General features: G+C 46.8%; 1 protein-coding gene across 2 annotated transcripts in view; it reads right to left on the bottom strand.

Annotated features, from left to right (window-relative positions):
* Positions 1 to 27,932, bottom strand: part of SMG6 (SMG6 nonsense mediated mRNA decay factor) — a 227,848-nt gene that overhangs the window by 18,930 nt on the left and 180,986 nt on the right. For both annotated transcript variants that reach the window (XM_028109088.2, XM_028109089.2), the window contains one exon: positions 3,706 to 3,882. In XM_028109088.2, coding sequence (XP_027964889.1) covers positions 3,706 to 3,882 — 177 coding nt within the window. The remainder of the gene's footprint in view (positions 1 to 3,705; positions 3,883 to 27,932) is intronic.

Raw genomic sequence — 27,932 nt, forward strand, 5'->3', positions numbered from 1 at the left:
TCACACACACATATACTTCCATGCTTATACACACACTCACCAAGTCAAGCTTTGAACCTATTTTCATTTTGATATCACCAAGGGGGAAAACAACAGAGAATGTTAAACCACTCAATTTAAATCTAATTCCTTCTAATGATCTGATAGGAATCAATTCTAAGAGCTGGGAGTTAGGCGTAGAAGCTCCCCTGCCCTCCAGATGGTTTCAGGGAGCAGATGCTGTAGCTCAGCAGACCTTGCCCTGATTTCTTTTTAAGACCACAGCCTGGCGGTGTGGGGGCTGCTGAGCCCCATTACAGGAATTCACATGACATGACCTTGCTTAGCTACCCTCTCGCGGTCTGGGCAGGCTAAGAGACGGCTGGCTGGCTAGCTTCAGGAGCCTCCTGCCAGGCTGGTGGAGCCTTCCCCAGGAATGGCCTCCCCCCCGCCCCCCCCCCCACCCCCAGCTTGCAGCCTCACCCTCAGAAGCCCCCACACCCCGGGTGGTCGCAGGCTCCATTCCTTACTCTCTCACTTCTGACCTTGGTCAGCAGAGAACATGCAGCTGCCCAAGAGCATGTCCTCTGAGGGACAGGATTAGCATGGGTAACGGAGTGATTAGTAGGAGAAGATTCTTTTTTTTAAATTTTTTATTGTTATGTTAATGACCATACATTACATCATTAGTTTTTGATGTAGTGTTCCATGATTCATTGTTTGTGCATAACACCCAGTGCTCCACGCAGAATGTGCCCTCTTTAATACCCATCACCAGGCTAACCCATCCCCCCAGCCCCCAGTAGGAGAAGATTCTTGTGCTTCTACCTGGTTGACGATAATGACACTGATTATGACAGTAACAGCTACCATTTATTGAATGCTCACTACTGGCCAGATAATTGGGCTAAGTGTTTTTCACATATCAACTCATTTAATACTCACAATGGTCTTTGAAATAGATGCTACTATCATCCCTAATTTATAAATGAACACACTGAGGTTTAGAGAGTTAAATAATTTGCTCAGGGATAACAATTAATTAAGTGGCAGAGCAGTGAGCCTGATTCCAAAACACGTGCTCTTTGCAGTAAGAGTGGGCAAGAAGCACAGGGCTGGGGTCTGGACTCTAGACAGTAAGGCCAGACCAGCCCCGAGTGGCTCAGCTTTGCCAGGCTTCCCATAGGCCCAGCTGGGATGTGTTGGGCACAATCTGCTCTCTCCTCTAACTGTCCATCTCGAGATGATATTCTGATGGATTCTCTTGGCTGAAAGTGGTTGGTAAAGTGTGTGGGTGGGTAGGTGATGCTCTGTCTTGGGAGCAGAATCTGGGGGGGGCAGGAAGACAGGTGTTTTGGCAGCATCCCTAGGAATAGGACTCTCTTCTGCTCATGAAGAATGATATCTGAACAAACAGAATCACCACCCCCTTCTTCCTCCCCTACCTAGCTTCAGTGACTCAGTCTTGCAGTTTTGGGAGAGACGGGTGGCCTCAGGATGCGGCTGGAACTGTCACTATCCCAGAAGTCTTAGGGATCTGGGTCACTGTCTACACTGACCGGGCATGTCACAACCCACAGGCTATGGTGTCACAGGATTCATTTCCAGGGGGCCCAGCACATGAGAAAGGAGGAAGACTCTCTTTACACATTTACTTCCTTGTTCGTGGGGTTAACCTGAACTGGAGTGAATGGGACAGGGTGGTGACCACCCCGTGGGGGAACACTGCCTCTGCCTGCTCTGATTAGGGATACACAGGGTTATCATGGGGCTTGGGGTGAGCTTGACTGAGGTCAAAAGGGGGTCAGTGAGGCTTGTCTGAGGTTCACTCAGCTCTCACAGCAAACGAGGAAGTGCAGGGTTATGAAATTACACAGACCAGGGTAAGCAGGGTTTCCCAGGGGCCACTAACATAAAGGAACCCAGGAGGCTCGTGGGAAAAGGAAGAAGTGGGCAGCATGGCAGGGGTCACAACCTTTGTCTGGTCAATAAGCCTTAGGAGAAAAGAGAGTGTGGCATAGCCAAACTTTGGGCTCAAAGAGCTGGCCTGCTCCTCATGAGTGGCAGAGACCTTCCTTGGCTTTTACATTGTTGTGTCCTTGTCTGTGGGCCTCACTTGCCTAACCGGATTTGGTACTGCAGGCTCCACTGGCCAGAGGACACCTCTCCTAGCAATCCTGGAGAGCTGGCCTTGCTTCCTTTCCACTGTCCGCCTCAGCCTTGAAGTGTGGGTGAGACAGCTGGCTGAGGTGCTGGCCCACCCATGCTTCCCTGTACAATGCCCAGGGCTTGGGGGGCACTGCTCTGTCCCGCCTGAAGCCTGGATACCCCGATGGCTTTAGCAAGCCCACTGCCTCCTCCCGTAATGACAGCTCATTCTTTCCCATTATTCCCTGCCCAGGTTTCATCTGGAGTCTGGAATCATGGGCTCAGCTTTATCCCTGGAACCACCTCTGTCCTGGAAGCTGAGCCTGTGTCATCAGGGGTGGGGTGGGGTTCTCCAGCTATTCTGATGAAGCCAGTCCAAGGCTCTGCTGCTCTGAAGACTCTGAACCAAAGGTGGCCACTCTATCACTGCCTCCGATCACAAACGACAGCTTCCAGCTGACATCTGGCTTCCCTGGCCTGTTGCTGATTTCATCCCTGCACCCCACCCTGCTCCACCAGGCGCTTGAGACTGCTGTGGGCCAAATGACTGTGCTGGCCTGCGGCTGACCTGGCCTCTGGCTAGAATCACTTCCGTCCCTTCTTGAAGTCCTACGTCCCTTCCCACCTAAGTCTCCTCTGCCTTTAACACTGTGGGGTGAAAAAGAAGGAGAGCCCACCTCCAGGCCAGAGCGAGCTGTGCACACACACCCGGAGTTACTCAGACACACAGCAGCACAGCGGTGGTGTTATTAAAAGCATACATGTGCCGACACTGTCACACACTCACATTTACTCAGAACCCACAGCCAGCAGGGAAGCTGGTGGCACAGTTCAACTTAAACTGACACACAAACCCAGCACATACAGACCCACGACAACAATCACCCTCAAAAGGACACATACACGCGCCGGAGGGCAACTGTCGGTGGGGTTTAGCCAGGGTAGGCACACAGGCTTGTGCGCATGCGCGCGCGGGCACACACACATATACACATGGTCTGGAATGAAGCAAGGGCTACAGGAACAACCAAGGGCAAACAAACAAGAGGAGAATTCCTTAATCACATCAGGATGTGCAGGAGGGAGGGAGGGAGCAAGGGAGGGAGGGAGAGTAGGCCGGGGGAGGGGGTGATTTTCCACACGGGGCCAGCAATGTCAGCTCTTCCTGTACGTGTGCTGGAGGCTGGAGTTCAGGCCTGTGCGGCGCTGAGCTCCACACATCTATAAACTTGATCCTCAGCCTGAACCCTAACACCCCCCCCACTCCCTTTCCTAAGCCTCCCGAGCTGCACATTATTAAACTCTTTCTTTCCCTCCCTTCTCCTCCAATGCAACGTTAAAAAGAAGCATCTGGAACTTGTAGCAGAGTGAGATGGAGACACTGGGGTGGGACTGGCAGGAAGGGGCACCAGCAGAGTGCACTCTTGAGAAGTTGGCTGCTCACGTCCACATCCATACTTCTCTGAGTGGTTATAAATAACCGGGTAGAAGCGGCAGCCACGGGCAGAGCAGGGGTGGGGTGGGGGTGGGGGTGGGGCGCCTTCCCCTCTGCCACAGCGGGCTCTCCCCGCACAGTACCTCATCTTCCAGTTGTTTTCCCTCTTGGCTTCCCATTTCCTTTCCCATGGTGTCTGGGACGGGTGCCACTGACACATATTTTCCACCCTTGAATGCCAGCAGAGGCTCTTCTTGTCCACAAAGGGCTTCCAGAAAATACTTCAGCACTGTGACCCTTTTGCAGTCGGCTGCAATAACCTACAGGGCGAGAGGGAGAGACGAGAAACAGCATTTTCTGAAAGGGAAGATGAAGATGACAGGCATTGTTTGCTGGCAGAGGGGCACATGAGAAGCGCGTCAAAGTTACCGGATAAGGCAGTAGCATGGACGAGTGGGACTTCGAGGGTGTAGGGGATTGTGAAGGAGGGGCTGGGTGGGGGTTTGAGGGCTAAGCTCCTCTAGAGGAAGAAAGTCACTATCTCTATTTAGGTCATCCCTGGGGGAGCAGACAACCCCATGACCAACGACAGGTGCCCTCTGGGCCTTTTGCCTTTCTTCTGCTGAGGGCCTGATATAAAAAAAGAGTAAATTAAATTCGTCTAAGTTCAGTACTTAATTGATAGAAGGAAGGGTGGAGCATAGAACACTGGCTTTCCCAGAACACAGCTTCCTGATACCCTCACTGCCACTCTCCATTCCCCTCCCAGCTCCCCTCTCTCCAGGCTCCCAAGAGGAGCACTTCTAGCCTGAGTGTAAAATGAATGATGAGGGCTTTCTTGGCTGTTTCATTTCAGCTAGATCACTTTGGGCTTCCCCTGACAGGTTCCTGCCCCACCCAAGAGCTTCTCATGCTCAAGAGACTGGGGTCAGGCAGGAAACTGTTGTCAGGAGAAGGGAGGCAGGCAAAGCAGGTAGGGGGTGTTTCACCAAAGCTCTGCTCCTCCAGGGCTTCACGCCATCCTGCTCCCATGTGGCCACATCAGCACGTAAGCTAGCGCTGGCAGAGAAGCTGGGGCTGATTTAGCTGAAATGAAATTCAATATCTTGAGCAATCATCAAATCTGTAAGTGTCTCAGATGAAGTTTCCATAGTCACTCTGTCTGGGGTCCTTCTCCTGCTAGACCACACAGGTGTGTCCTCACTTGCAAACCCATCTGTGCTGCTCGAACCCTCTCATGACCTGCTGTTCATCTCTGGCCCCTGGGGCCCTTGCCTCCAAGGAAGAGGAGGAGCCCTGCTTGCTCTGGAGCTTGGAGACTGGTGAAGACCATCACCCCTTCATCAGCACTGACTCTAGCCCCTGCAGAGTGCTCCCCATTCCAGAATGTGAAAGCGATCTCGCTGTCGGTATCACATTGTAAAGTACTAACTTGGAGACTGGCTTTGATTGTTTGCTCATTGTTTCACAGGTGCATATGTCCCTCACCTGGACAATAACCCCACTGGTAGCAAAGGATACATCTTGTACTTGCTTTCCTGTCAAGGGGTGCTAAGGACAAGTGGGGTGCGCAGGAGGCTCACAGGGATAACGGATAGGCATGGGGAGGCTTGGCAGGGCATCACAGGGGCCTGAGGCAGGCACGGTCCCAGTCTTCTAGGACACTGGGGAAATGAGCACTACTGTGCCAGCTGGCTAGCCAGGGCAAATGCAACACACACCAGTCAGCTGGGACTCCAACTCCGTGACTCTGTCCTCTGCTGTCTCTCTGCACCAAACCCACTCTTCTCTCTGCCTAGGAGTGGTCCCTGCTCACCCTCACCAATGGCCCTGGGAGCATTATAGGCCTGAATCTCAGGCTCAGGACCTTGACCACCTCCACCTGACCTAACAAGTGCTCAGCTACCCAGGGAAGGCTTAGGAAAGGACAGCCATCTTGAGTTTGGGGTGTCCAGTCCTGGGCTTGGGCCAGGGCAGGTAACCACAGGTTCCATTGCGTGTGTTCAAACATGTCATGAGGAAGGCTAGAAATACAGAAGCAGGGGCTAAAACGCATTAAAGAATAGAGCTGCAATGAGTAATGGCCTGGCAGGCAGCACGCACAGTGGCCTCCCTGCATCCCCAGCCTCTCACTTGCAGAGGAAACTTCTGCATTTCCACAAGACTGCCAGTTTCCTCTCTGTGGTCTAATTTTAACCACCTTGTCGTTACAGTGTGTGTCAGCCACCTGACCCCACTATGACCTCTGACCTTATGCCCCAGCTACTGCTTGCACGATGGAGAATTATGTAATGGGTCCAGGACTTTCCTTTTCAGTGTGAGGCTGTTACCACTGAATGGAGAGGAGGTGGGGGTAGAGGGTAAGAGGAAGACAGAGAAAAAGCTTGTCATGGTCCTTGGCATCACCTGGATGGTGAGAAGAATGCAGGAACTGCCGCGAGTGTGCAGCAGAAATTTGCCCAGAATTGGAGAGTATGTCCATGGCTGTGTGTGCCCACTGACAGGCAGTGAGGAGAGTTCCTGCTGTTCTAGCATGCGCTGGGTGGCATGCTCAGAGGCTCAGGAAGAGATTGTGATTCCTGGCCAAGAGGGAGAAAGGGCACATGTGTGGACATGGGACTCCTGGAGATGGGGATTTCCAGGGCACAGCAGGACCCAGGGACGCAGACATCCTGAGCCTGCCTGCAGCACATCCTTAGGGGATCAGTGGGGATTGTCATTCACATGGACACAAAAACAAAAAGGAGTGCCCCCCACCTTCGATTGTCACCCAAATGTTTAGAAGAACATGGTTTCCTTGGAGATCTTGTCTGGTATGGCCATTAGTTTCTTCCCAGGGCAAGGGCACTCCTGGCTGGTTCTCAAAGGGCTTTGATCCTGTGGGATCTCTGAGTTACCACTAAGAAGTGTGGAGAGAATTCCATGCATTTGCAGAGAGAAAAGCCACCTAGCCTTTTGGAATTGCGAACTCTTTCCCCTGCAATCCAACTAGTAGGGAGGACAGCCAAGGTTGTGCACGGTCCTTAGGTTTCCAAAGGGCACTGCAAGTGAGAATGGGCCTCTAGTTATTTAGTGGATGGGGGAACTGAGGCACAAAAGTCTAGGGCTTGCCCAGGGGCCTAGCCTCTGTCTCCAGCCCGCTGGCCTATCTGCTAAAGCATTCTGCTTTAAGGCAGGAGGAATGAGCCCAGAAGGGTGAGGACTACAGTTCTCTTGGTCCCAGAGTCTACATGAGGCTCATGGCAATATTCTCCCAGATAAAGCCTCCAGCGATTGAGTCGGGGAAAAAAGTGTAAATATGGTTAATAAGAGACATCATGATGGAAAATGCCCTTCAAACCACCCACAAAGAGCCAACTCCAAGATGATCTTTGGCTGGCCAAGGAGGACTTCCTGGTAGGACAGGGGTTAAAGCTGGGCTCCCTGCTTGGAGAGGAAGGAGTCCAGCTAAAGTCTATGACATAATCTCCACAATAGCTCTGTTCATGAGTACATTTTTCCATTCTATATCAATGAAAAACACAGAATGTAAGTGATCTGTATATTGCAGCTCTGGGCAAACTCTAGATTCTCTAGAGGAGAAAGAGCTGGGCAGGAGGGCTCCTTCCGGGCTGTTAACAGGCTGGGCTGGTCTAGAGCTAGAGGCAGGTATAAGGGCTGCTGGCCAGGGAATACCCCAGGGAACCTGGGACCCAGCACCTTCTCAGTAGTAGTCCTGGCCTTCTGGAGGGAGACTCACTGTGTAGGAGATTATCAGGAACTCCAAAGTTGATGGACAAAATGTCTCACACAAATCACTCTAATCAGCTTTGAGAAGAAAACTGGGGCTTTAGGGCAGGGAAGAACTAAAAGAAGGGCACCCAGAGAAAGCCCCTTTCCCTTCCCCTGAAGCCCATCTGAGGCAATGAGCCCCACCAGTGGGAACTGAAACCTCTAGCTTCAGGGCTCCAGTTATCACTGGATCAGGTCCACACGCAAAGAACCAAGCAGAAAGGAAAACTGAAAGTGAGATGTGGCAAGGCGATACAAGAGCCTGGCCTGTCCGAGGCTCAGTTCCTTAGAGATACAATGTGAGCATGCACAGGGTGAGTGGAGGTTGGAGCGACATGGAAGGTTAGGTCTTGTAGAAAGCAGAAAGAAACCTCTAGGTTAAGAGAGAAGAGGGAAGGCAGACTGAGCTACCAGTGTGGGGTACCTTGGGGGGTGGGGTGCGGTGGTAGATAAGCAAGGAATGGAGTTCTCTGGAAACTCTCTATTGCCACTTGGGAGGGGACAAGCCCAGCCTGGGCAGACATGCCCTGGAAGGAACAGAAAAAGAGATCTAAGCCATCTTAAGGAAGATGGGGGAGGGTGAGAGAGTAAAGGAACTGAGCACCAGGTACCAGGCTGCTGTACTCTGAATTGCAAGACTTAACACCTTACAGCTGCCATGGGGAGGGGAGGACACTCCTCCTTTCCCCGTGCCCATGTAGCCAAGGAATAGGAGGAGGCGTCACAGAGCTGAACCAGGTCTCTGGATGCAAGTCTAGGGAATGAGGGGCTCATGTCATCTTAACTGGGTTCCTGTTATCTCCAAACAGGCCTCTTGGAAGGCACGAGAGCACAACAGTGGCTGCTTAGATTTTGCAAAATTTCTTTTTCTGAACTTTTGGTTTGGGGGAATCAAAATTTAAACCCCTACTATCAGTCAGGTCTATTTTCTCTGGTCTTAAAGAAGTCCCGCTTGCTACTGCTCCTCTGCATAAAGAGAAAAATCACATGGGTTTTCCTCTATAAACTTAAGTTTACAGGTTGGTTTTTTTCTCTAAATGGAGCCAATTATTCTCACATTTGTTGAAACCTTCAATCAAAGTTTATAGGTTGTTAATTTTACGGAATGTCCTTAGAGCAAATAAGATGCAAACAGGAAAGTGAAGTCTTGCTAAGATTATTAAGAAAGCTTAAAATAGCCTACAAATCCACCACCAAGGCTGCTGAATAGAGGCTGCTTGGCTGGCTTCTGAGGTCAATTAGCAATGGGTTAATTATCATCTTTAATCAGCCAAGCCTACAAGATTGGCTACGAGAAGCTAACGTCAGACTAAAGTGTTTTCACAAACTGGGAACCTCTAGTTATTCCCCACTCACCCTCACAGGAGCCTGCAGGGTGGGAAGGACAATTCCGTAGTGGCCAAGGGTGGGTCAGCCTAAGAGGTCTGCCAATGAAAGTTCAGACACAGGGAATCCTCTGGAGCTGGGAGGACAGAGGAAGTGGTTTATTCACATTCCTAGAGGGAGGGGCTTCCAGGCAGGGAGCAGACTCCAGAGGCAGGAGGCAAGCTGGCCATAAGGATGCACAAGGACTCTGAAGACACAGGAAGTAGCTTACAATGGGGAGACAGACACTGGCAGCCTACCTGGATCAGAAGAAATTGGTACTGAATTGTGAGAGAGGGTCACAGGTCAGAGGGGAAAGAAAGGAGACCTATGCAGGTGCTCAATGATAAAGGGGACAGAGGGAGAAGAGGCATGGGCCTTGTGCTGGACGCATAACCTGACAACCCTTGGGCATATCATCTTTCACGCTTTCCCTATCCCTGCTGCGGCAGGGCCCCATACCTATGCAAGGCAGCTAAACGTAGGCCCCTCCCTCAGTCACTTTTGATCCCAATGTCCAGACCCAGCACTCCTGAGTCTTACGGTTAGTCTGTGTTAGTTGAGAGGTCAGTGAATCACAAGATGAGATGCTAATGTCATAGATCAACCCACAGCAGCCACCCCAACCCACATGGCTGGTCCCAACAGCTGTTTTTTTTCCTAGTGGAGGCAATGGGGGCCATTACCCATCAGCTGGCAATGCACAGACTGGTATGGCAGCCTGCTTGCCTCACCCACATCTACTGTGTGTGTGTGTGTGTGTGTGTGTGCATGCACTTGTACCCCTGCACTGCCCGTACGTCTCATAGAGAGGGGTGGGTGGGAAGACTTGGGGGAGAGAGAAGAGGCTACCGTAATAGTTTTACTGTATATTCCAAAAAGTAGAGGTACTTGGCTACTGAAAGGGAGACTATGTTTACCCTGGAGGGAGAGTTGAGAGAACAAAACTGTGAAGCATACACTGGCAGTGAGAAGGTAACTACAACAGTAGGAACAATGGGTCCATTCTGGAAAGAGGCAAGTTGAAGCAATAAAGGGGGATGATAAAGAGTCTGGGCTTCAGGGGCGTCTGGGTGGCTCAGTTGGTTGAGTGTCCAACTCTTGGTTTTGGCTCGGGTTATGATCTCAGGGTTGTGGGTTTGAGCCCCATGTTGGGCTCCCTGCTCATCGGGGAGTCTCTTTGACATTCTCTCTCTCCCTCTGTCCCTCCCCACCAGGCACACGTGCTCTCTCTCAAATAAATAAATCTTTAAAAAAAAATCTGGGCTTCATAGTCAGACTTGAGTTTAAGTCTTTTTTTTTTAATTTTTAAAAAAATTTTATTTATTCATTTTATTTTAGATAGAGCATGGTGCGACAGGGGGAGGGGCAGAGAGAGAGGGAGAGAGAGAATCCTCGAGCAGATTCTCCCCAGAGTGCAGAGCCCAATGTGGGGCTCGATCTCACGACCCTGAGATCATGACCTGAGCAGAGATGGAGAATCAGACGCTTAACCAACTGAGCCACTCGGGCACCCTTTGAATTTTAACAAAAAGTATAGACTTTTTTCTTAATTTTTATTTATTTATTTTTAAAGATTTACTTATTTATTTGAGAGAGAGAGCGTGCATGTGCACACAAGTGGGAGGGGCAGGGAGAGGGAATTGCAAGCAGATTCCACACTGAGCACTGAGTCCGCCACAGGGCTCGATCTCAAAACCCTGAGACCATGATCTGAGCAGAAACCAAGAGTCAGACGTTTAACCGACTGCACCACCTAGGCGCCCCAAGTTCAAGTCTTTTTTTTTTTAAGATTTTATTTATTCGAGAGAGAGAGAGAGAGAGAGGGCAAGCGAGGGAGAAGCAGACTCCCCGCTGAGCAGGGAGCCCGATGCGGAGGTTGATCCCAGGACCCTGAGATCATGACCTGAGCCAAAGGCAGATGCTTAACTGACTGAGCCACCCAGGCCCCACCCCCCACCCCCCTGAGCTCAAGTCTTAACTACAACTTCCTAGCTGTGTATCCTTAGACAAAGTTACTTAGCATCTCTGAGCCTCTGTTTGCCCAAGTTGTTCTAAGGTTTGAAAGCAATAATGCATATCAAATATTTAGCAAGGTGCCTGGGCCAGTGATAAATGAATGGCTGTTGTTTTTTCTTCCTTGCTGCCTCACTCTGCTCAGAGATGTGTGGAAGCCAGACTCGGAGGTAAGGAAGGAAGCATGGGGCTGGCACTTCCCTGGAATGCTCACCTGGCTGTTGAAGCTGCTGAAATATCTTATTCAGAACTAAGGTACTGGATCCAGGCTGCTGGGTAGGTCACCTGGTGGAGGCAAGGCCCAGCCTCTCTCTTGTTGTGCCTCTTCCTATTTTCCAAAAAGATTCCTAGACCTAACCATAGATACGAATTCAATGGGACTCTAGAGGCCCCAAGGCCCCGGACTTTAGGACAAACCTGCCACTAATTCACACAACAGAAGTAAAATCCTGTACTGAATATCATGATTGCCTTGCCCATCTGGTCCCTTCATTTTGGGGTTGTGTGGTGGCTTTGTCTTTGTTAATGATACCCTCCTTAAATGAGACCCAGCTGGATCCTTGCTCCAGGTTCCTCAATACAAAGGAAATGATGAGAAAATCCCCAATGTGGCATTTTCTACCCACCTGAATTGCCTGAGCTTGGAATTCTGACCAAAGCCAGACAGGAGTCTGGATTCTCCTGAGCAAAGTACAGCTTGCTTTTCTTGAACGGTTCCCTCACGGAAAGAAAATTATCCTCTTCTAGAGCTCTGAGCTCCAGCTGAATGAACAAGGTATATTCTTGACATGAGCCCGTTGCAGACAGCAAACCATAGGCAGCAGTAGCTTGGGCAGCAGTCCAATCCGCTTCCCCTGCACAGTGCTCTGAGAGCAGCCACCCACACTGGCAGGAGTCAGAGGCAGACACTGGCACCGCCAACACAAGCCTTTCAGGTCTGGCTGGCTTCAGCTACTCTGAAACCTGGAACACAGGCGCTGGGGCCCTCACTTACTGAACCAGCAGGGGAGGCTACAAGCTCAGCCCCTGGGGATGAAAGTCCTCATGTCTGTCTCAGCCTGCAAATATCCACATGCAGTCTGTTTCTACATTGCCAGTTAGTTCTGGGCCAGGAGCACTACATCTTGGGCTCTAGTTACTCTGAGCTACATTCTTATTTGCCTTCTAAACAGCCAGGATTGGGGGGCCACCCTTTAGTTTGTGTTCAAGCTCCTTCACCAAATTTGTTCCCAGTTTTATTTTATGTGTGTCAGGGAGAGTATCCTCTCTGAGACATCTGCAGCATTCAAATATTTAGTTGACAGTCAATTCAAGAAGTATTTACTAAGTGCCTACTGTGTGCATTAGGCACTATTCCAGACTCTGAGTATTCAGTAGGAAACAAAGTCCTTGCTGGCTCCAGTGGGCGGTGGGTCACATTCAGATCAGGTATATGGAAGATTCCCCGTAGCAAGACAGAAACACATCACTCTGGCCCTGTTACCTACAGCGCACGGGGGGCCGAATCCTCCTTCCTCTTCCCTCAAGGAGGAGGAAGAGGCAGCCCACGGAGAAGAAGAGCTCCCTGTAGAGACCTGGCACACTGCTCCTTTATCCCATTTAGGTGGATGGGTCCTCAGGAAGTCAGGATGCAGAATTAATTCCCTTGGGCTCAGCCTTGCTACGAGATGAAATCCCAACCTCTCTTAATGCTTTCCATGACCTGTCCAAGCCCTCAACCACCAACCCACCCCTCCCCATTGTATGTTACCACTCTGGCTTCTTGCTATTATTCCGTAATCCTCAACTCCAGGCCCCAGGCAACCCTATTTGATATTCCCCCACCTGCCATTTGCTCCCTTTTGAGGGACTTTACAGGTTATTCCCCCAACCTACGGTGACTATGCCTTTATGCAATCAATTAACTCCCTCACCTTTAAGTTTCATGAAAAAGTCTTTCTTCTTAAGAAGTCTTAGCTAGGGACACCTGGGTGGCTCAGTCGTTAAGCATCTGCCTTCGGCTTAGGTCATGATCCCAGGGTCCTCGGATCAAGCCCTGTGTCAGGCTCCCTGCTCAGTGGGGAGTCTGCCTCTCCCTCTCCATCTGCCTCTCTCCCCTGCTCATGCTCTCCCAAATAAACAAAATCTTAAAAAAAAAAAGACGTCTTATCTAATGTGCCAGCCCACTGCCCACACATTTTTCCTGAGGCTCTACTATGTGATAGGGACTATATGCTAGACACCTTGGGCACATAAGACAGAGCAAGGCAGATGCAATCCTTGACTTCACAGAACTTTGAGCCCAGAGAGGGATTCCAGAGTAACGTACACTAATTCTCCCAAGCCCATGGGCATCCTTTCAGCACCTGCAGGCTCGGATTCCACTTCATTCACCTGACCTCATCAGCAGCCCTCAGCATGTGTATTACTTCCGTGCCACAAAGAGAGTTACTGGTCATCAGAGTCACGCTGGAACCTCCTCCGTATCATCTCCTAGGGACCCAAACCTGTTTTTGAGTATTTCAGGTGGAGAGAACTCAAGTCCCTGGGGAAGCTTTTAAAACCATCATTACCTATTGTTTGAGAACCATGTAAGTAGTTGTATTATCACCTACTTAACGGGTTTGTTTCCTCTGTTGCCTTCCACTCTTGGCCATGCTGTCAGATAGGCCTGTTACTACCCTGACGCTAGAAGGGGGTTCCTTTCCTACTAGGGAAACTGTTCCAGTTTTGGACTTTTCTAATTGGTAGAAATGACCACCCCTTTTAAGCCCAACTCGCCCTCTGGTACTTCTAATTCTGTTCCCTGGGGCCACGTAAAAAAGCCCAAATTCGGCTTCTACCTGACTGGCCTCAAATTATTTGAAGTTGGCTGTGTTATATCTTCCTTAGGCTAAACAGTCGCACTTCCTTCAACTGTCCCTCACTTCAAATGTCTCAACACCCTGCTTATTCTTCCACTAAGACTTTCACTAAGACTAACATGTCTCTTAGATGAGTGCCCATGTGTGATCTGACAGCTGAGAACAGATGGAACATCTCCTCCTTGTTTCATTATAGATACCTCAGTTCTCTGAATTGAGGCCAAAACTGTACTGTTTTTATTGTTCACCACTTTGTAATAAGGACACATTGTGAGCTTCCACCCCTCAGAGATTTACTTATATGAAAGAAAGAGACGGCAAGCAGGAGAGGGGCAGACAGAGATGGAGAGAAAATCTCAAGCAGACTACACACTAATCATGGAGCCTGATGTGGGGCTTGATCTCACGACCCTGAGATCAAGACCTGAGCTGAAACCAAGAGTAGGACACTTAACTGACTGAGCTACCCAGGTGCCCCCACATTGTGAACTTTTTAATCAACAAATCCCCAAATTGTTTTCACATAAATGGCTAAATAATATCTCCCTGCACTAAGTGCAAGCCCTCCACTATTCCCTTTTTAAATTTTATTTTATTAATTTTTTAAAAAGATTTTATTTATTTGACAGAGAGAGACAGAGAGCACAGGCAAGGGGGAGCAGCAGGTAGTGGGAGAGGGAGAAGCAGGCTCCCCGCTGAGCAGAGAGGCTGAATCAGGGCTCCATCCCAGGACCCCGGGGATCATGACCAGCCGAAGGCAGATGCTTAACTGACTGAGCCACCCAGGCATCCTTTCTTCCTTTCTTTTTTTTTTTTTTTTAAAGATTTTATTTATTTATTTGACAGAGAGAGACACAGCGAGAGAGGGAACACAAGCAGGGGGAGTGGGAGAGGGAGAAGCAGGCTTCCCGCGGAGCGGGGAGCCCGATGCGGGGCTCGATCCCAGGACCCTGGGACCATGACCTGAGCCGAAGGCAGATGCTTAACGACTGAGCCACCCAGGCGCCCCCTTCCTTCCTTTTTTTTTAAGATTTATTTATTTGAGAGAGGAGGGAGGGGCAGAGGGAGAGAGAGAATCTCAAGCAGATCCCCACCCCCCACCCCCTGAACACGAAGCCTGATGCAGGGCTCAGTCTCATGACCCCGAGATCATGACCTGAGCCAAAACCAAGAGTCGGACGCTCAACCAACTGAGCCACCCAGGGGCCCCTACTATTCCCTTTTATTTATTTTGTTTTAAAGATTTTATTTATTTGACACAGAGAGACACAGCGAGAGAGGAAACACAAGCAGGGAGAGTGGGAGAGGGAGAAGCAGGCTTCCTGCCGAGCAGGGAGCCCGATGTGGGGCTCGATCCCAGGATCCTGGGACCCTGACCTGAGCCGAAGGCAGATGCTTAATGGCTGAGCCACCCAGGTGCCCCCTTACTATTCCCTTTTAAACAGTCCTTCACTGAGGCCTCCACGTACTACATAAAAAAACCTGTTTATTTATTATTGTACTGCATGCTGCTTGCTATGTGCAGCTGACTTTTTGGATAAGGTAAGATTTCACATTTATTCCTATCTGATTTCATCTTGTTATTTACTTCTTTCATTGTAGCTTATCAAGTTCTATTTGCATCCTAAATTTGTCACCTGAGAATGCATTCCTTCTCAAATTCATGACATCCATAAATTTGATGTTGATTTGTTTATGCTTCTCAGTATTTTTCTCCCATTAATCTGTCCTGTTTTCTCTCCTAAGTAAGATTCTTGAGGGTAGGCACTGTTATTTGTATAAACACACACACACACACCTAAGTATGGTATATTTAAAGAAAAATCTATCTGCAGCATCTGACATGCACTGGGTCCATGGACAACACGGATGACATGATTGTGGAGGGGAGCCAGCCACACTGTACAGTATGTGAATCATGCTCCTTGTGTTGTGCAACAAAGACACTCTGGACAGACTCAAAGATGCTACCTTCTGCTTTGGGTGGTGCTCCCCATGGAGGTGTGGGCTCAGTAAGGGACAGGTGCTCTCTTTTGACAGGCTGCCTACAGAGTTTTGGGTTTGAAATAAGATACCACAACAAGCCAAACTCTGGGCACGTTTTGACTTGTCTTAACTGGAGGCTCTTGCCCCAGGGCAACGCATAGCACACCTCAGCAAGAGGTAAGACATGTTCTTCAAAGCACCAATATCATGCTCTGAGAAAAAACTGCAGCCATATCTCGAGACTCCCCATGGCATATTAAAAATATGGCACACAGAAACTCTCTTGAGATTAGGGCTGAGGTAGAAAGGCCACATTAAGTCTTACTTTCAGGTTCTATATCTAGAGACCTGAATCTTATGTGTGGCCCATGCTTCACAGCTGGATATAAGACAACCTTGGCTAACTAAAGTTAACTAACTAAAGTCCATCCACAGTTTGAGATAAGGTATAAGTAAGGTAAATGTCTGGGACACAGAAGAAATTCAAGAAATAATCGTTCCCTTTTCTAAGCCTCTAAACACTAAAAAGCATTTTTTAAAAAATTAGAGAGAGCACTAGAGAGAGACAGCAAGCATGAGTGGGGTCAGAGGAAGAGGGAGAAGCAGGCTCCATGCTGAGCAGGGAGCCCCATGTGGGGCTCAATCCCAGGACCCCAGGATCATAACCCGAGCTGAAGGCAGGCACTCAACTGACTGAGCCACCCAGGTGCCCCAACAGTAAAAAGCATTTTAAAAAACCACCTGCATTGGAATCACATACTGAGCTTGTTAAAAATGCAGACTCCTGGATTCACTTTGGACTAAATAAGTGTTGCTAGGGCTAGGGCCTTGGAATGTGCACTCTAAGCAAGTGTTCCAGGTACTTATGAACAATGAAGCTTGAGAATCAAGTCCTTTAAAGGCTGGAAGACTAGGTGAAGGTAGTCACAATTTTAGTCCATTCTTCATAATGCAACAAAAAAATCCCATGTTACGTTTTCCATGGCACTTTTAGGGTCTGGCTATTCTCAGTACCCTATGAAGCAGTTACTATTACATTTAGGTAATGATAATAGATAAGAGGAAACAAACTTGAGTAAATTTAGTGAGATCTGAAGCCAGATGCAAGGACTTCTTAGCCTAGTATTCATGCCACCTCACTGAGCCACTTCTTGGGAGAGCTTTCTGTCACAGGGCTTTAGGCATAACAACAGAACCTGCTGTGTGCTTCACTCCTCCTTACCAGCTAGAGCTAACACTCAGTGAATGGCTGCTACATGCCGGGCACTGTGCCAAATACTTGACATGCACCAACTCATCTCATCCCCACAGCTTTACGTAGTAGGTGCTGTCATTATCTCAATTTTACAGATGAGGAAATTAAGGCACAGAGAAGTAACTTGCTCAAGGTCATACAGCTAGTAAATGCAGCAGCTGGAATGTGCTTCTGCTCTTTTTTAAATTAAGTTTTTAACTTTAATTCCATTATAGTTAACACACAGTGCTATATTAGTTTCAGGTGTACAATACAGTAATCCAACAATACTATATATTATTCAGTGCTCATCATGGTAAGTGTCCTCTTTAATCCCCATCACCTATTTCCCCCATCCCTCCATCCATGTGCCTCTGCTCTTAATCAGTGTTGCACTGCCCATAGCTCTCAATGAATCCAGAGCATTTACCTGTGCTTCAGGCAGAGACTCCCACAGCCCCCACAAGGGGAAAGGTCTGATTTAGTACAGAAGTTCAAACCGGGCAGTCTCCTGTTGCTTAGGGCCTGAAGACTGACCTCCTTTGGGCGTGGTACTCTTTCCCGCAGGCGGCTGACGTGCCACAGGTGGGGGGAGAGCAGGGTCTAGGAGAGCATGCTTTCCTAACTCATGTGATCTTGAGCAAGTTACTGAACCTTGTTTGTAAAATGCAGATGATTCTGAAGGTCTCTTTCCATCCTTAAAGGTTTCTATGATTCTGGGCAGTCATCTTGGAAAGGAGGAGAGGAAAGACAGTTCTGCCACTGACCTTGATACTGGAGTTCAGCTCTGTCACAGGGGACAGTGCCAAGAGTGGGGCTTGGCCTTCTGAGAAGGGCTAAAGATTCAGAATCTGAACTAAAGTGAGAGGCTAGAGACAATTCATGATGGAAAAAGGTGGTATCAGTTCTTCTCATCTGATAAGCCACTCAGGAGGACTTGGAGGGTTTTATGGAATCATTAGCACAGAGCTCCCCTCTGGCCACAGAGCAGAGGAAGAAACAGCAGACCAGTTTATAAAGCTCCAGAGCGGAAAATTTCTGTTGGTGTCCAAACTAAGTTTTTGGCTTTCTGTAAAGTTTGGAAAGACTTATACTGATGTTTTAATCACCTGTTTAGTGTTCTGAAGACTCCTGTCAGCGGCCTTACTGAGCGTGCTCCAGCAGGCAGTGGGGAGCTGCTGGCTCACACACCGTGATCTTTTTGTGAGCCATTTCTTTCCCATGGCCATCTCCGACAGCCTGGAGCTCCCTCCAGGCCACTTGGAGGGACTGAGCCAAAACTGTATGCCTGCCCCATAGGAGGCTGAGGGCAAGCTTTCTGGCTAACTTCTCACCAGATTCAAAGACAAGAAGGGCCCCTTAAAAAAAGCCAAGGGGCAAAGAGGTGAGGAGTGGTCTCTGGAGATCAGAATACAAACTCAGGGCAGGGCACATTCTAGAAACAAAAACTCATGAGTGTGCAAGAAGCGCATTAAGGAGGTTCAGGATAGCAGTATGTAGAACAAGTCAGCATTTTACTTCCTCTGCAGTTTTCACTGGTCACAGCTTCTCAGTGGCTGAAATATCCCATTTTACTGGGAAAGCTGTGGTGGAGATGAAGTGGTAACTGCTGGTTGCCAGGCATTATGTTATTTCATTTGACTATCATAGTAATCCTTTGAGACAGAAAGAGGAAGAGGAAACTGAAGCTCAAATTTGTCTAACTCCAAAGTCTGTGCTCATTATACTTTTTAGCCTCCAAGGAAGGCAATGCTACTTTTGGAGAAAGGGACTTACTTCAAGTTCTTTTCATACCCCTCCCCCACCCCCACTCAGCAGCAGCCCAAAGGCCCAACCCCAGGACAAAATACACAGTTCTGAGGAATTTGTATTCAGGTAAACACAAACCAAATGGATGCCTGGCTAAGTATGGGCAAGAACAAAGATACTGAATTTTTTTAAAAAAGATTTATTTATTTATTTGAGAGAGAGAGTGAGTGAGAGAGAGCACAAGCAGGGGGAGCAGCAGAGGCAGAGGGAGAAGCAGACTCCCCGCTACGCAGAGAGCCTGATGTGGGGCTTGACTCCAGGACCCTGGGATCATGAGCTGAAGGCAGATGCTTAACTGACTGCGCCACCCAGGCGCCCCAACATACTGAAATTTAAAATTTCTCAGAGTATCTGTCCTAAAAGGAGTTCTAACATTCAGATTAATTTCATTTCTCTGGACACAGTATGGGCAAGACCTTAGCTGATCAGCTGATGAACTGAATGAATATGCGAAACTCGTCACTGCTGGATGCCAAGACCTATGTATGAGTGTCCCCAGAAAGTTCTCTGCAGTACAGTCTTGAACTCTGGATGTACTATAAAGAGGAAAGTTCACCAGGGAGCATGGGGACGAGAAAAAGGAAATCAAAGTTACCCCCGTCTTCCTGGCACCCTAAAGGCTCCCCAAATCCGTTAATCTGAGAAACTTCTACTGTGCGAGCAACAGGGTGTGTTGTTCATCTGGCAACTCTTGATCTTGGAGCAAGATACGAAGGCAGAGAAGGGAAAGAACAATTGTTCAGTTCTCGGTAGAAAGATCAGGCTTAGGGAGGAGATGCTGATTCCTGACTGAGGTCTCAGGGAGTACTTCCCTGTCACAGAATTTTGTCTTTCCTTGTCTCTTTCCAGAGGAAGCTTCCTTAACTGTCTGCTCTCTGTGGCTGAGAGGGAACTTCCCTTTGTCTAGCTAGACCACTCCACACATGCCATTGTTCTCTGCCCCATTACATGGCTTTTAGTAGAGGAAGGGAAGGGGTCTCTCAAGGGAACTCTGCTTACTGAGGAAAAAGAGACTCCTAGAGTGGCAAATGGCACAGATTGCCCTTCCTCAGTGACCTCAGAGGAACCTACTTACAAAGGGTACAGTCAGAGAGGGGAGTGAGAAGGAAGGGAAAGAGAGGAAGACCATGATCAGAGAGACTTTAAGTCCCACAGGAATAACTGTGAGGACGAGGAAAAGGCCGTCTTGTCATGAGGGCAAAATTAACCAGACCCATCTGATTATGACAGAGGGAAGGAGAGTGCTGGGATAATGAATGGGGGCAGAAGCTTACAGACCACAGCATGCATGAGGGGATGTAGGAGAAAAGTGTTCCAAAGCTGATGACAAGGCAGACAGGAAACTTACATGTCCTTGCTGACAGGAAAGAAATAGTGAAATTCTGGGTCTCCTCTCATCTGCAGGATTTCTAATAGGCATCTGAAGTTCACCCTCTTCCCAAGGATGTGCTGACAGCTGGGAATACTGCCCTCCAGGTCAGGCAGGGCAGGGGTCTAGACCTCTCCAGGAGTTCACAAAGAGATTCAGCAAGGACTCAAACCACGATCCAAAACACAAATGGGACTGCCATTTCCTGTTGGGTTTCCATGCTGTAAAAAAGTTGGGGAGAAATGCCAACTACAAAGTGCTCTGTCTTCTGTGGAAAATGGAGTATGCAATGTATCCGGCTCCAGGTTCTGACTTGTAAATCTAAGTGAGAACTAGTTGCTAGCTTCTAGAGGATTATACTGTTAAAGAGATACTCCACCACCCAACCTGCCAGCTTTTCTGCTCGCTGTCCACGGACTTCTAGGGAGCTGATGACAAAGCTGTCTTGGACCTCCATAGGGAGGGCAGCCTTGGGCTTTGGCAGCTCCTTCAGGACCTCAGTTCACTGTCCTGTGTTCTTAAACAGCTCTGATGGAACAAGCCATCTGTGAGGGTTATTTAGCTTGGAACTGGAAGAGGGTGAGGATGTGGAAAAAATAAACTGAGCAGCCAAAGGATGGGGCCAGAGAGAGAGAAAGGCAGGTGGCATGTTCGTGAGACTCTGTGCCAGGACTGAGAGCAGGGTGGGATTGCAGAAAGGAATGGTGCCGGAAGGCGGCCAGCATGGGCAGCGCTGGAATGCCCAGGACAGCATTTTACTTCCAAAGTGTTTTTGCTGTTCTCTGAAGGGCTCCCAAACCCTCACTTGAGGGTTTCCATTATAGGAGAATCCTGGGATAATGTAACTGTTAAGAACACCTGCCTTGCCTTCAGAAAAACTACCTGAATCCTAGGCTTAGGAGGTAAATCTGACAGGTTTTCTGCATCCAAAGCCACAGGATAATGGTGACAGCTGAAGGGCAGAAAATGGAGCCACTGTAGGGTTCGGAGGGAATCTTTACTCTGAATTAGAGAAAACAGCAACAGCAACCGCAAGGTGATCTGCAAGGGATATGGGAATCTGGTGTGGGACTGAATTGTGACTCATTATTCATGTGGAGTCTGCTTAACTGCCCCTCCACTCACTATGAAGAACATATAAATTGAGGGAGACTTTTATTTTTAAAATCTAGGCATTTTCACTTACGTTATCTCATTTAATCCTTAATGAGATATTATGAAGGGACGGACTACTGTCACCCCCATTTTACAGAGAGTAAACTCAAGCCCAGACAAAATAAATAACTTCTATGGAAATTTCTTACAACCAAAACAGAACATAATGAAGACTATGACTTTCATCTAATTCAGGGAGCTTTATTTTTCTACAGGTCATTCTGGCAAAAATCCTTAGAATTGATGGTATCTCATCTGATCCATTTCTGATCACCAAGCCTATGTAGTATATCTTCACGGGATTTGCAAAATAATCCAAAAAGCTGCTGTCAGAATACATTTCTGGTTTTTTATTAAATATTTCCAAGTCACTGGACTAAGAACAGGCTTGAAGATAGCAAGCCAGTAACTATGAATGCTGCTTACGCTATTTCTAAAGCACACATAGAAAGACATGCAGACAGTCAGAGACTACAGCTGACCCTTGAACAGCTCGGGTCTGAACTGCACGGGTCCACTTGTACGCAGATTTTTTTCGATAAATACAGTACAGTGCTGTAAATGTATTTTCCATTCCTTATGATTTCCTTAACATTTTTTCCCTTCAGCTTACTTTATTTAAAAAGTACAGTATATAATACATATAACATACAAAATATGTATTAATCAACTCTTTATGTTATTGGTAAGGCTTCCGGTCAAAAGTGGCTATTTGTAGTTAAGTTTTGGGGGAGCCAAGAATTTTAGGCATATTTCCAACTGCGCAGGGGGATCAGCACCCTCAAATGAATACCCCATGGTATTCAAGGGTCAACTGTACTTTGAAGTATAGTTTCAGTGCTTCATACTGGTAAGACAGACAAAATTTCTGTACCAGCCTATACTAGAGAAGCCCCCACACAGCCTGAACTTTTTTAAAATTAAACTAAAGCCACTCTTGCTGCTGATAAAGTAGAAAAGAAGTTCAATAAAAGTATCTTCTAGGGGTGCGTGGGTGGCTCAGTCAGTTAGTGTTTGCCTTCGGTTCAGGTCATGATCCCAGCATCCTGGGATGAAGCCCCAAGTTGGGCTCCCTGCTCGGCAGAGAGTCTTGTTTCTCTCTCTCCCTCTGCCCCTCCCCCTGCTTGTGCTTGTTCTTTCTCTCTGTCAAGTAAATAAAATCTTTAGAAAAAAAAAGAAAAAGAGGGGCGCCTGGGTGGCTCAGTCGTTAAGCATCTGCCTTCGGTTCAGGTCATGGTCCCAGGGTCCTGGGATCGAGCCCTGCATTGGGTTCCCTGCTCGGCGGGAAGCCTGCTCCTCCCTCTCCCACTCCTCCTGCTTATGTTCCCTCTCTCGCTGTGTCTCTCTGTGTCAAATAAATAAATAAAATCTTAAAAAAAAAAAAAAGAGCATCTTCTAGGAGGCACTGAAGATATGGTGGCACCTCGGCTTCTAGTATCAGGCCAAACTGAAGTTGCTTAGTAATGTGTACTTTAAACACATGGCACATGGCAAATACAAACAAACAGTACAAAATGCTGAATTTTAAAAAACGAAATCTTCTGATTTCTAGATCCTCTGTTCCCCAGCCCTGTTGCCAATTTCCGGGGTGTGCTTCGGAGATATTTATGCATACACTGCCATATATGATTAACTGTGGGCTCTCCCTATACCTTTTATAAATATATTTATATCAATGATGATATAGTTTGCCATTTTTTTGAACTTAACAGCATATCTTAGAGATCATCAACATCATTTGTGAAACAAATTTCGTATCAAATGCTAAAGATCAGGGGCACCTGGGTGGCTCAGTTGGTTAAGCAACTGCCTTCGGCTCAGGTCATGATCCTGGAGTCCTGGGATAGAGTCCCGCATCGGGGCTCCCTGCTCAGCGGGGAGTCTGCGTCTCCCTCTGACCCTCCCCCCTCTCATGCTCTCTCTATCTCATTCTCTCTCTCAAATAAATAAATAAAATCTTTAAAAAAAATGCTAAAGATCATCAACAATAAAGTTCTGGAACACATCCAGAAAACCGAATGAGTTTATTGCAACAGAGTTTTTCTGTTGGGAGGACTGAAAAACCTAGAAAAGGAAGCAAAACAAAGCAGATTGGAGAAAAATCCTGTTTGTTACTCAAATCCATCAGGCCTGGGAGTGGTCAGCAACAAGAGACCCCTCCACCAGACCTGGTCTCAAATGACACAAAGGTTGGGCAGATGAGGCTGCATTTACATATCACGAAAGAATAGGAGAGGCATATACATGTGCTCCAGTCTGCGTGCTGCCCAGAAAGGGCGCTATTTCTGAAGCACACACATAGGAAGACATGCAAACAATCACAAACTACAGTTGACTCTTAACTATACAGGTCCATGTATATGCAGATTTTTTTCAATAAATACGGTATACAGTACTATAAAATGCATTTTCTCTTAACATTTTCTTAACAGTATTTTCTCTAGCTTACTTTTACCACAGTAATCAACGTCAGGACGGTCTTCAACAAATGTGAAGGCCAGGAAAACTAACATTTTTTACTGTGAAAATTAAAACGTGTTAATTCCATCTTTAAGTGTAACCCAGATGTTATGGCAAGAGGTACCTTGTACATCCGAAGGCTCAGGCACTGCTTGCAAGTACTAGTCTCGCTGTGAGGGACAATATGCAGCTACCACTGAACAGAAAGTAAGACAGTTGAGGTGTTTCAGGCTGATTTCACAGTCTGAGGTTTTACTGTGTAAAGGTACCCTCTACTAAGTTTTTTGCTCCCTAGACTATACTTCTAAAAATATTTTAAGGTATTCCACTGAATTCATTCAATAAATAACAGGCACCTGCTATGTGTGGCAGGCCTTATTCAAGGTGTAAGGAATAGAGGAGTGGATAAAACAATGTTCCTGCTGTCACGGAGCCTCATGTTCTTGTGAGACTCAGAAACAAATAAGCAAATAAACACAGGACAAGTAGTGAGAAGTCCTATGAAAACAATAAGTAGGGTAAGAGGGACAGAGAGTAACAGGGTGGCGAGGGTACTGCTATTTTATAAAAGATGAACAGGGAAAGGCTCCCGGAAAAAGTGCCATTACAGCAGACGTGAAGTGGTGAGCCACAAAGCAGAGACAGCCTTAGAAGGGCTTGCTAGACACACGGGGTAAAGAAAGGAGAACAGGCTCTTCTAGCCCGGCCGCATGAGAGAAGCCTTTGAGAATTTATGCAACTTGCACGCCCTCCATGCAGTTTCTGGATAATTTCCATCACAGATGAGAGTTTTATGTTGAATTTTAAGCTGACCACAAATATTTAACTTCCCTGGACCACAAATGCAGTATCTTCTCTGTGGTTTAGCTGGCACCAAGCACATATTTTTGACTCTCTATATGTCTGCCTGTTATTTAAATTTCTTATAGAAGTGCCAAGGTCTTTAGTTGTGATTTACCCTCTCCCACTCTGTATTAGTGGGTCTGAACCCTAATCAGGACTAATTCTTGGAGAAAGAAGGTATCTTTACAGTTGAAGTATAGGGTCTTCCTAAATTTCCTATTACCACTTTCTTCTTCAAAAAATATCACTGGAGGGTCAGTTCTGATTCTTGTATTTGAATTACAATGTAAAAATTTAAAAACTTCTGTGCCTTTTTTTCACCATAGAGCATAAAACAAATAAAACTTAGTAAATCTACATACTTTTGCTACATTAAAAAGCAAAACAAATAAACAAAAAAAGCCAGGTGTAATGAGCCCCAAGCCTCTAGATGTGTGTTCTTATTTACATACCAATTCCTGAGAATTATAACCAGCACTAGAGTTACAGCAAATATAGGAAATAGTCCTTGCTCCCCAGCTGCGTCTTCATGAGCTGGCTTGGGCAAGGGCTCTCTCCACAAGTACACAAAATTCTGGCTTAGCCCTAATGCCAAGGCTGGTGTCTCCTACCCAGCTGGCAAAAGATCCACATGGAACTCTTATCAAATAAAGGCACACAGGCAGATCGTCTGAAACTCCTGAGTTTCAAAACAACCATTCCCACCCCATTCTGGATTTCTGACATTGCCTTCATCTTTCTCAGTGTAGCCTACTGAACCTTTGTGCTCCTCATATTCAGGCTAGGGGCGTGGGGGATATACCAAGCTGCAGAGCTGAGACCAACACAGAAAGACTTAGGGGACATCTTCATCAATCATTGGACTGCTTCTTCCTGAGTTTTACAGGAGAGGAGTACAGCTACTTGTTATGAAGTATTAAGACACATATAAATCCATGCAAGTATATTTTAAGAACAATGCTCACCTTAATAAAATGAACATGACTTTCAAAATATTCAACTTGGAAGGCCAGAAACTCATTAAAAAAAAAAACAAAACTAGCCCTGGTTTCTAATTAGAATGGCTTTAAGTGCATGTTTCTAACTATATTGTCCATCCTTCCAGTTTTCCACTGAAATGCATATATCAGACCTAGGCAACCACATACCAGAAACTATGAGGAATTTTCTGCAAGACAAACTGCAGATGGGACTGGAATGAGGAAAAGCGTAACTGATGTTCAATCCTCTGCCTGTTTGGTAAGTACACAGATGAGACCTTAGCAGCAGGGCCCCCCTAATGCCCTGATCTTGGAGCAACTAGGACAAGCGCCACGGTGGGCCACAGGACTCTCAGAAGGGCACAACTGGATCCTGCCAGGGTATCAGAAGAAACTTAGCACTTGCTGGCTTATAATTGGTGTGGGTGGCCACATGAGGCAGAGAAAAGACAAAGCTGAGGTTGGCTTCTAAAAGAAGCAATGACCCAAAACAAAAACCTAAGTGGAGAAAACTGGTCTACTACAAAAAACAAGGATTTAGCTCTTTGCTGTAACTACCTCTAGCTCTGGTTTCCTTTCTCCTTTAGCAGAGTTTGACATCAGCAACTGCTTCTCTTTTCCTTTTATCTGCACCTGAAAATCTTTTATTTATTTTTTAAAGATTTTATTTTTTATTTGAGAGAGAGTGAGAGCTAGAGAGAGAGAGTGCGAGCACACACAGAGGGAGAGGGAGAGAGAAAAGCAGACTCCCCGCTGAGCAAGGAGCCCGATGAGGGACTCGATCCCAGGATCTCGGGATCACGACTTGAGCTGAAGGCAGACGTTTAACCAACTGAGCCACCAAGGCACCCCAGCACCTGAAAATCTTTTAAAAAGATTTAGTTATTTATTTGAGAGAGAGAGAAAGAGAAAGAGAGCATGAACAGGGGAGGGGGCAGAGGAAGAAGGAGAAAATATGGAGCAGACTCCCTGATGAGTGTGAAGCCCAATGAGGGGTTCGATCTTACGACCCTGAGATCATGACATAAGCCAGAATCAAGAGCTGGATGCTCAACTGACTGAGCCACCCAGGTGCCTGCTCTTGAACCTGAAAATCTTAACAGAGACCCATCAAAGTTTGCAATATGAACAAATAGAGACTGCCCCAATAAGTATGAAAAAAAAAAATCACCAAACATATGAAAAGGTATAGTTGGGGGTGCCTGGCTGGCTCCACTGGTGGAGCATATGACTCTTAATCCTGGGGTTTGTGAGTTCAAGCCCCACGTTGGGTGTAGAGATTACTTAAAAAAAAAGGTATTACAAGTGAACAGAAGGATACAAATCTAAGGAGTAAGTAAGTACCTCTCTAGGAGAGTCACTGAAAATTTTGGAAACTTTTAAAATTAATACTAATTAAGATTTTTAAAAAAATATTTTATTTATTTATTTGACAGAGAGAGACACAGCAAGAGAGGGAACACAACCAGGGGGAGTGGGAGAGGGAGAAGCAGTCTTCCTGCTGAGCAGGGAGCCCGATGCGGGCCTCGATCCCAGGACTCTGAGATCATGACCTGAACCGAACGAAGGCAGCTGCTTAACAACTGAGCCATCCAGGCGCCCCAGTACTAATTAAGATTTAATAGTAATTGCACAAGGACAGATAAAAAGACCACTGGGACAGAACAGAAAGTGAGAAAAAGACCCAAATATATACCATCACCCAACTTATGATAAGACACCACTGCAGTTCAATGGGGAAAATGGAACTTCCAATAAATGGTGCTGGAGCAACTGGATATCTGGAAAAAAATTCACCTTGCCTCTACCTCATGCCTTAAAAATATGAGATGGACTACAGACCTAAATGTGAAAGGTGAAATAACTTCTAAAAGAAAATACAGAATATATTCATGATCTTGGAATAGGCAAACATTTCTTTTTTTTTTTTTTGAAAGACAAGAGTGCACGCACTCTCTTTCAAAAGGGGATGCTTAACTGACAGACACCCAGGTGCCCCTTGAGTAGGCAAACATTGCTTAAATAGGACACAAAAAGCACTAACCATAAAAGAAAAAAAAAATGACTTCATTGAAATTAAGAACTTGTTTTCATCAAAAGACACCAAGAGTAAAAATGTGAGCCACAGACTGAGAGAAGATATTTTCAATATATACATCCAACATAGATCTTAATATTCAGACTAAAAAAATAATTCTGCAAATCAATAAGAAAAAAGACAAACCACCCCAGGGAAAAAAAAGTCAGGAATAGGCACTCCATAGAAGAAGATATCCAAATGGCCTACAGCAGAAGAAAAGGTACTTAACATTATTATTCATGAGGAAAATGCAAATTAAAATTGCAATGAGATACTTCTTCACACCAACCAGAATGGGTAAAATGATAACCAAAATCAAAGTCAAGTGTTACGAAAAAATGCTCCACATTACTTGGCATCAGGGAAATACAAATCGAAACCACAATGAGATACTACCTCACACCAGTCAGAATGGCTAAAATTAACAAGACAGGAAACAATAAATGTTGGTGAGGATGC

The sequence above is a fragment of the Eumetopias jubatus genome, unplaced genomic scaffold, assembly GCF_037043125.1.
Source record: "Eumetopias jubatus isolate StellerSeaLion01/CBP00866 unplaced genomic scaffold, mEumJub1_p1.0 scaffold_10, whole genome shotgun sequence".
NCBI lineage: Eukaryota > Metazoa > Chordata > Mammalia > Carnivora > Otariidae > Eumetopias > Eumetopias jubatus.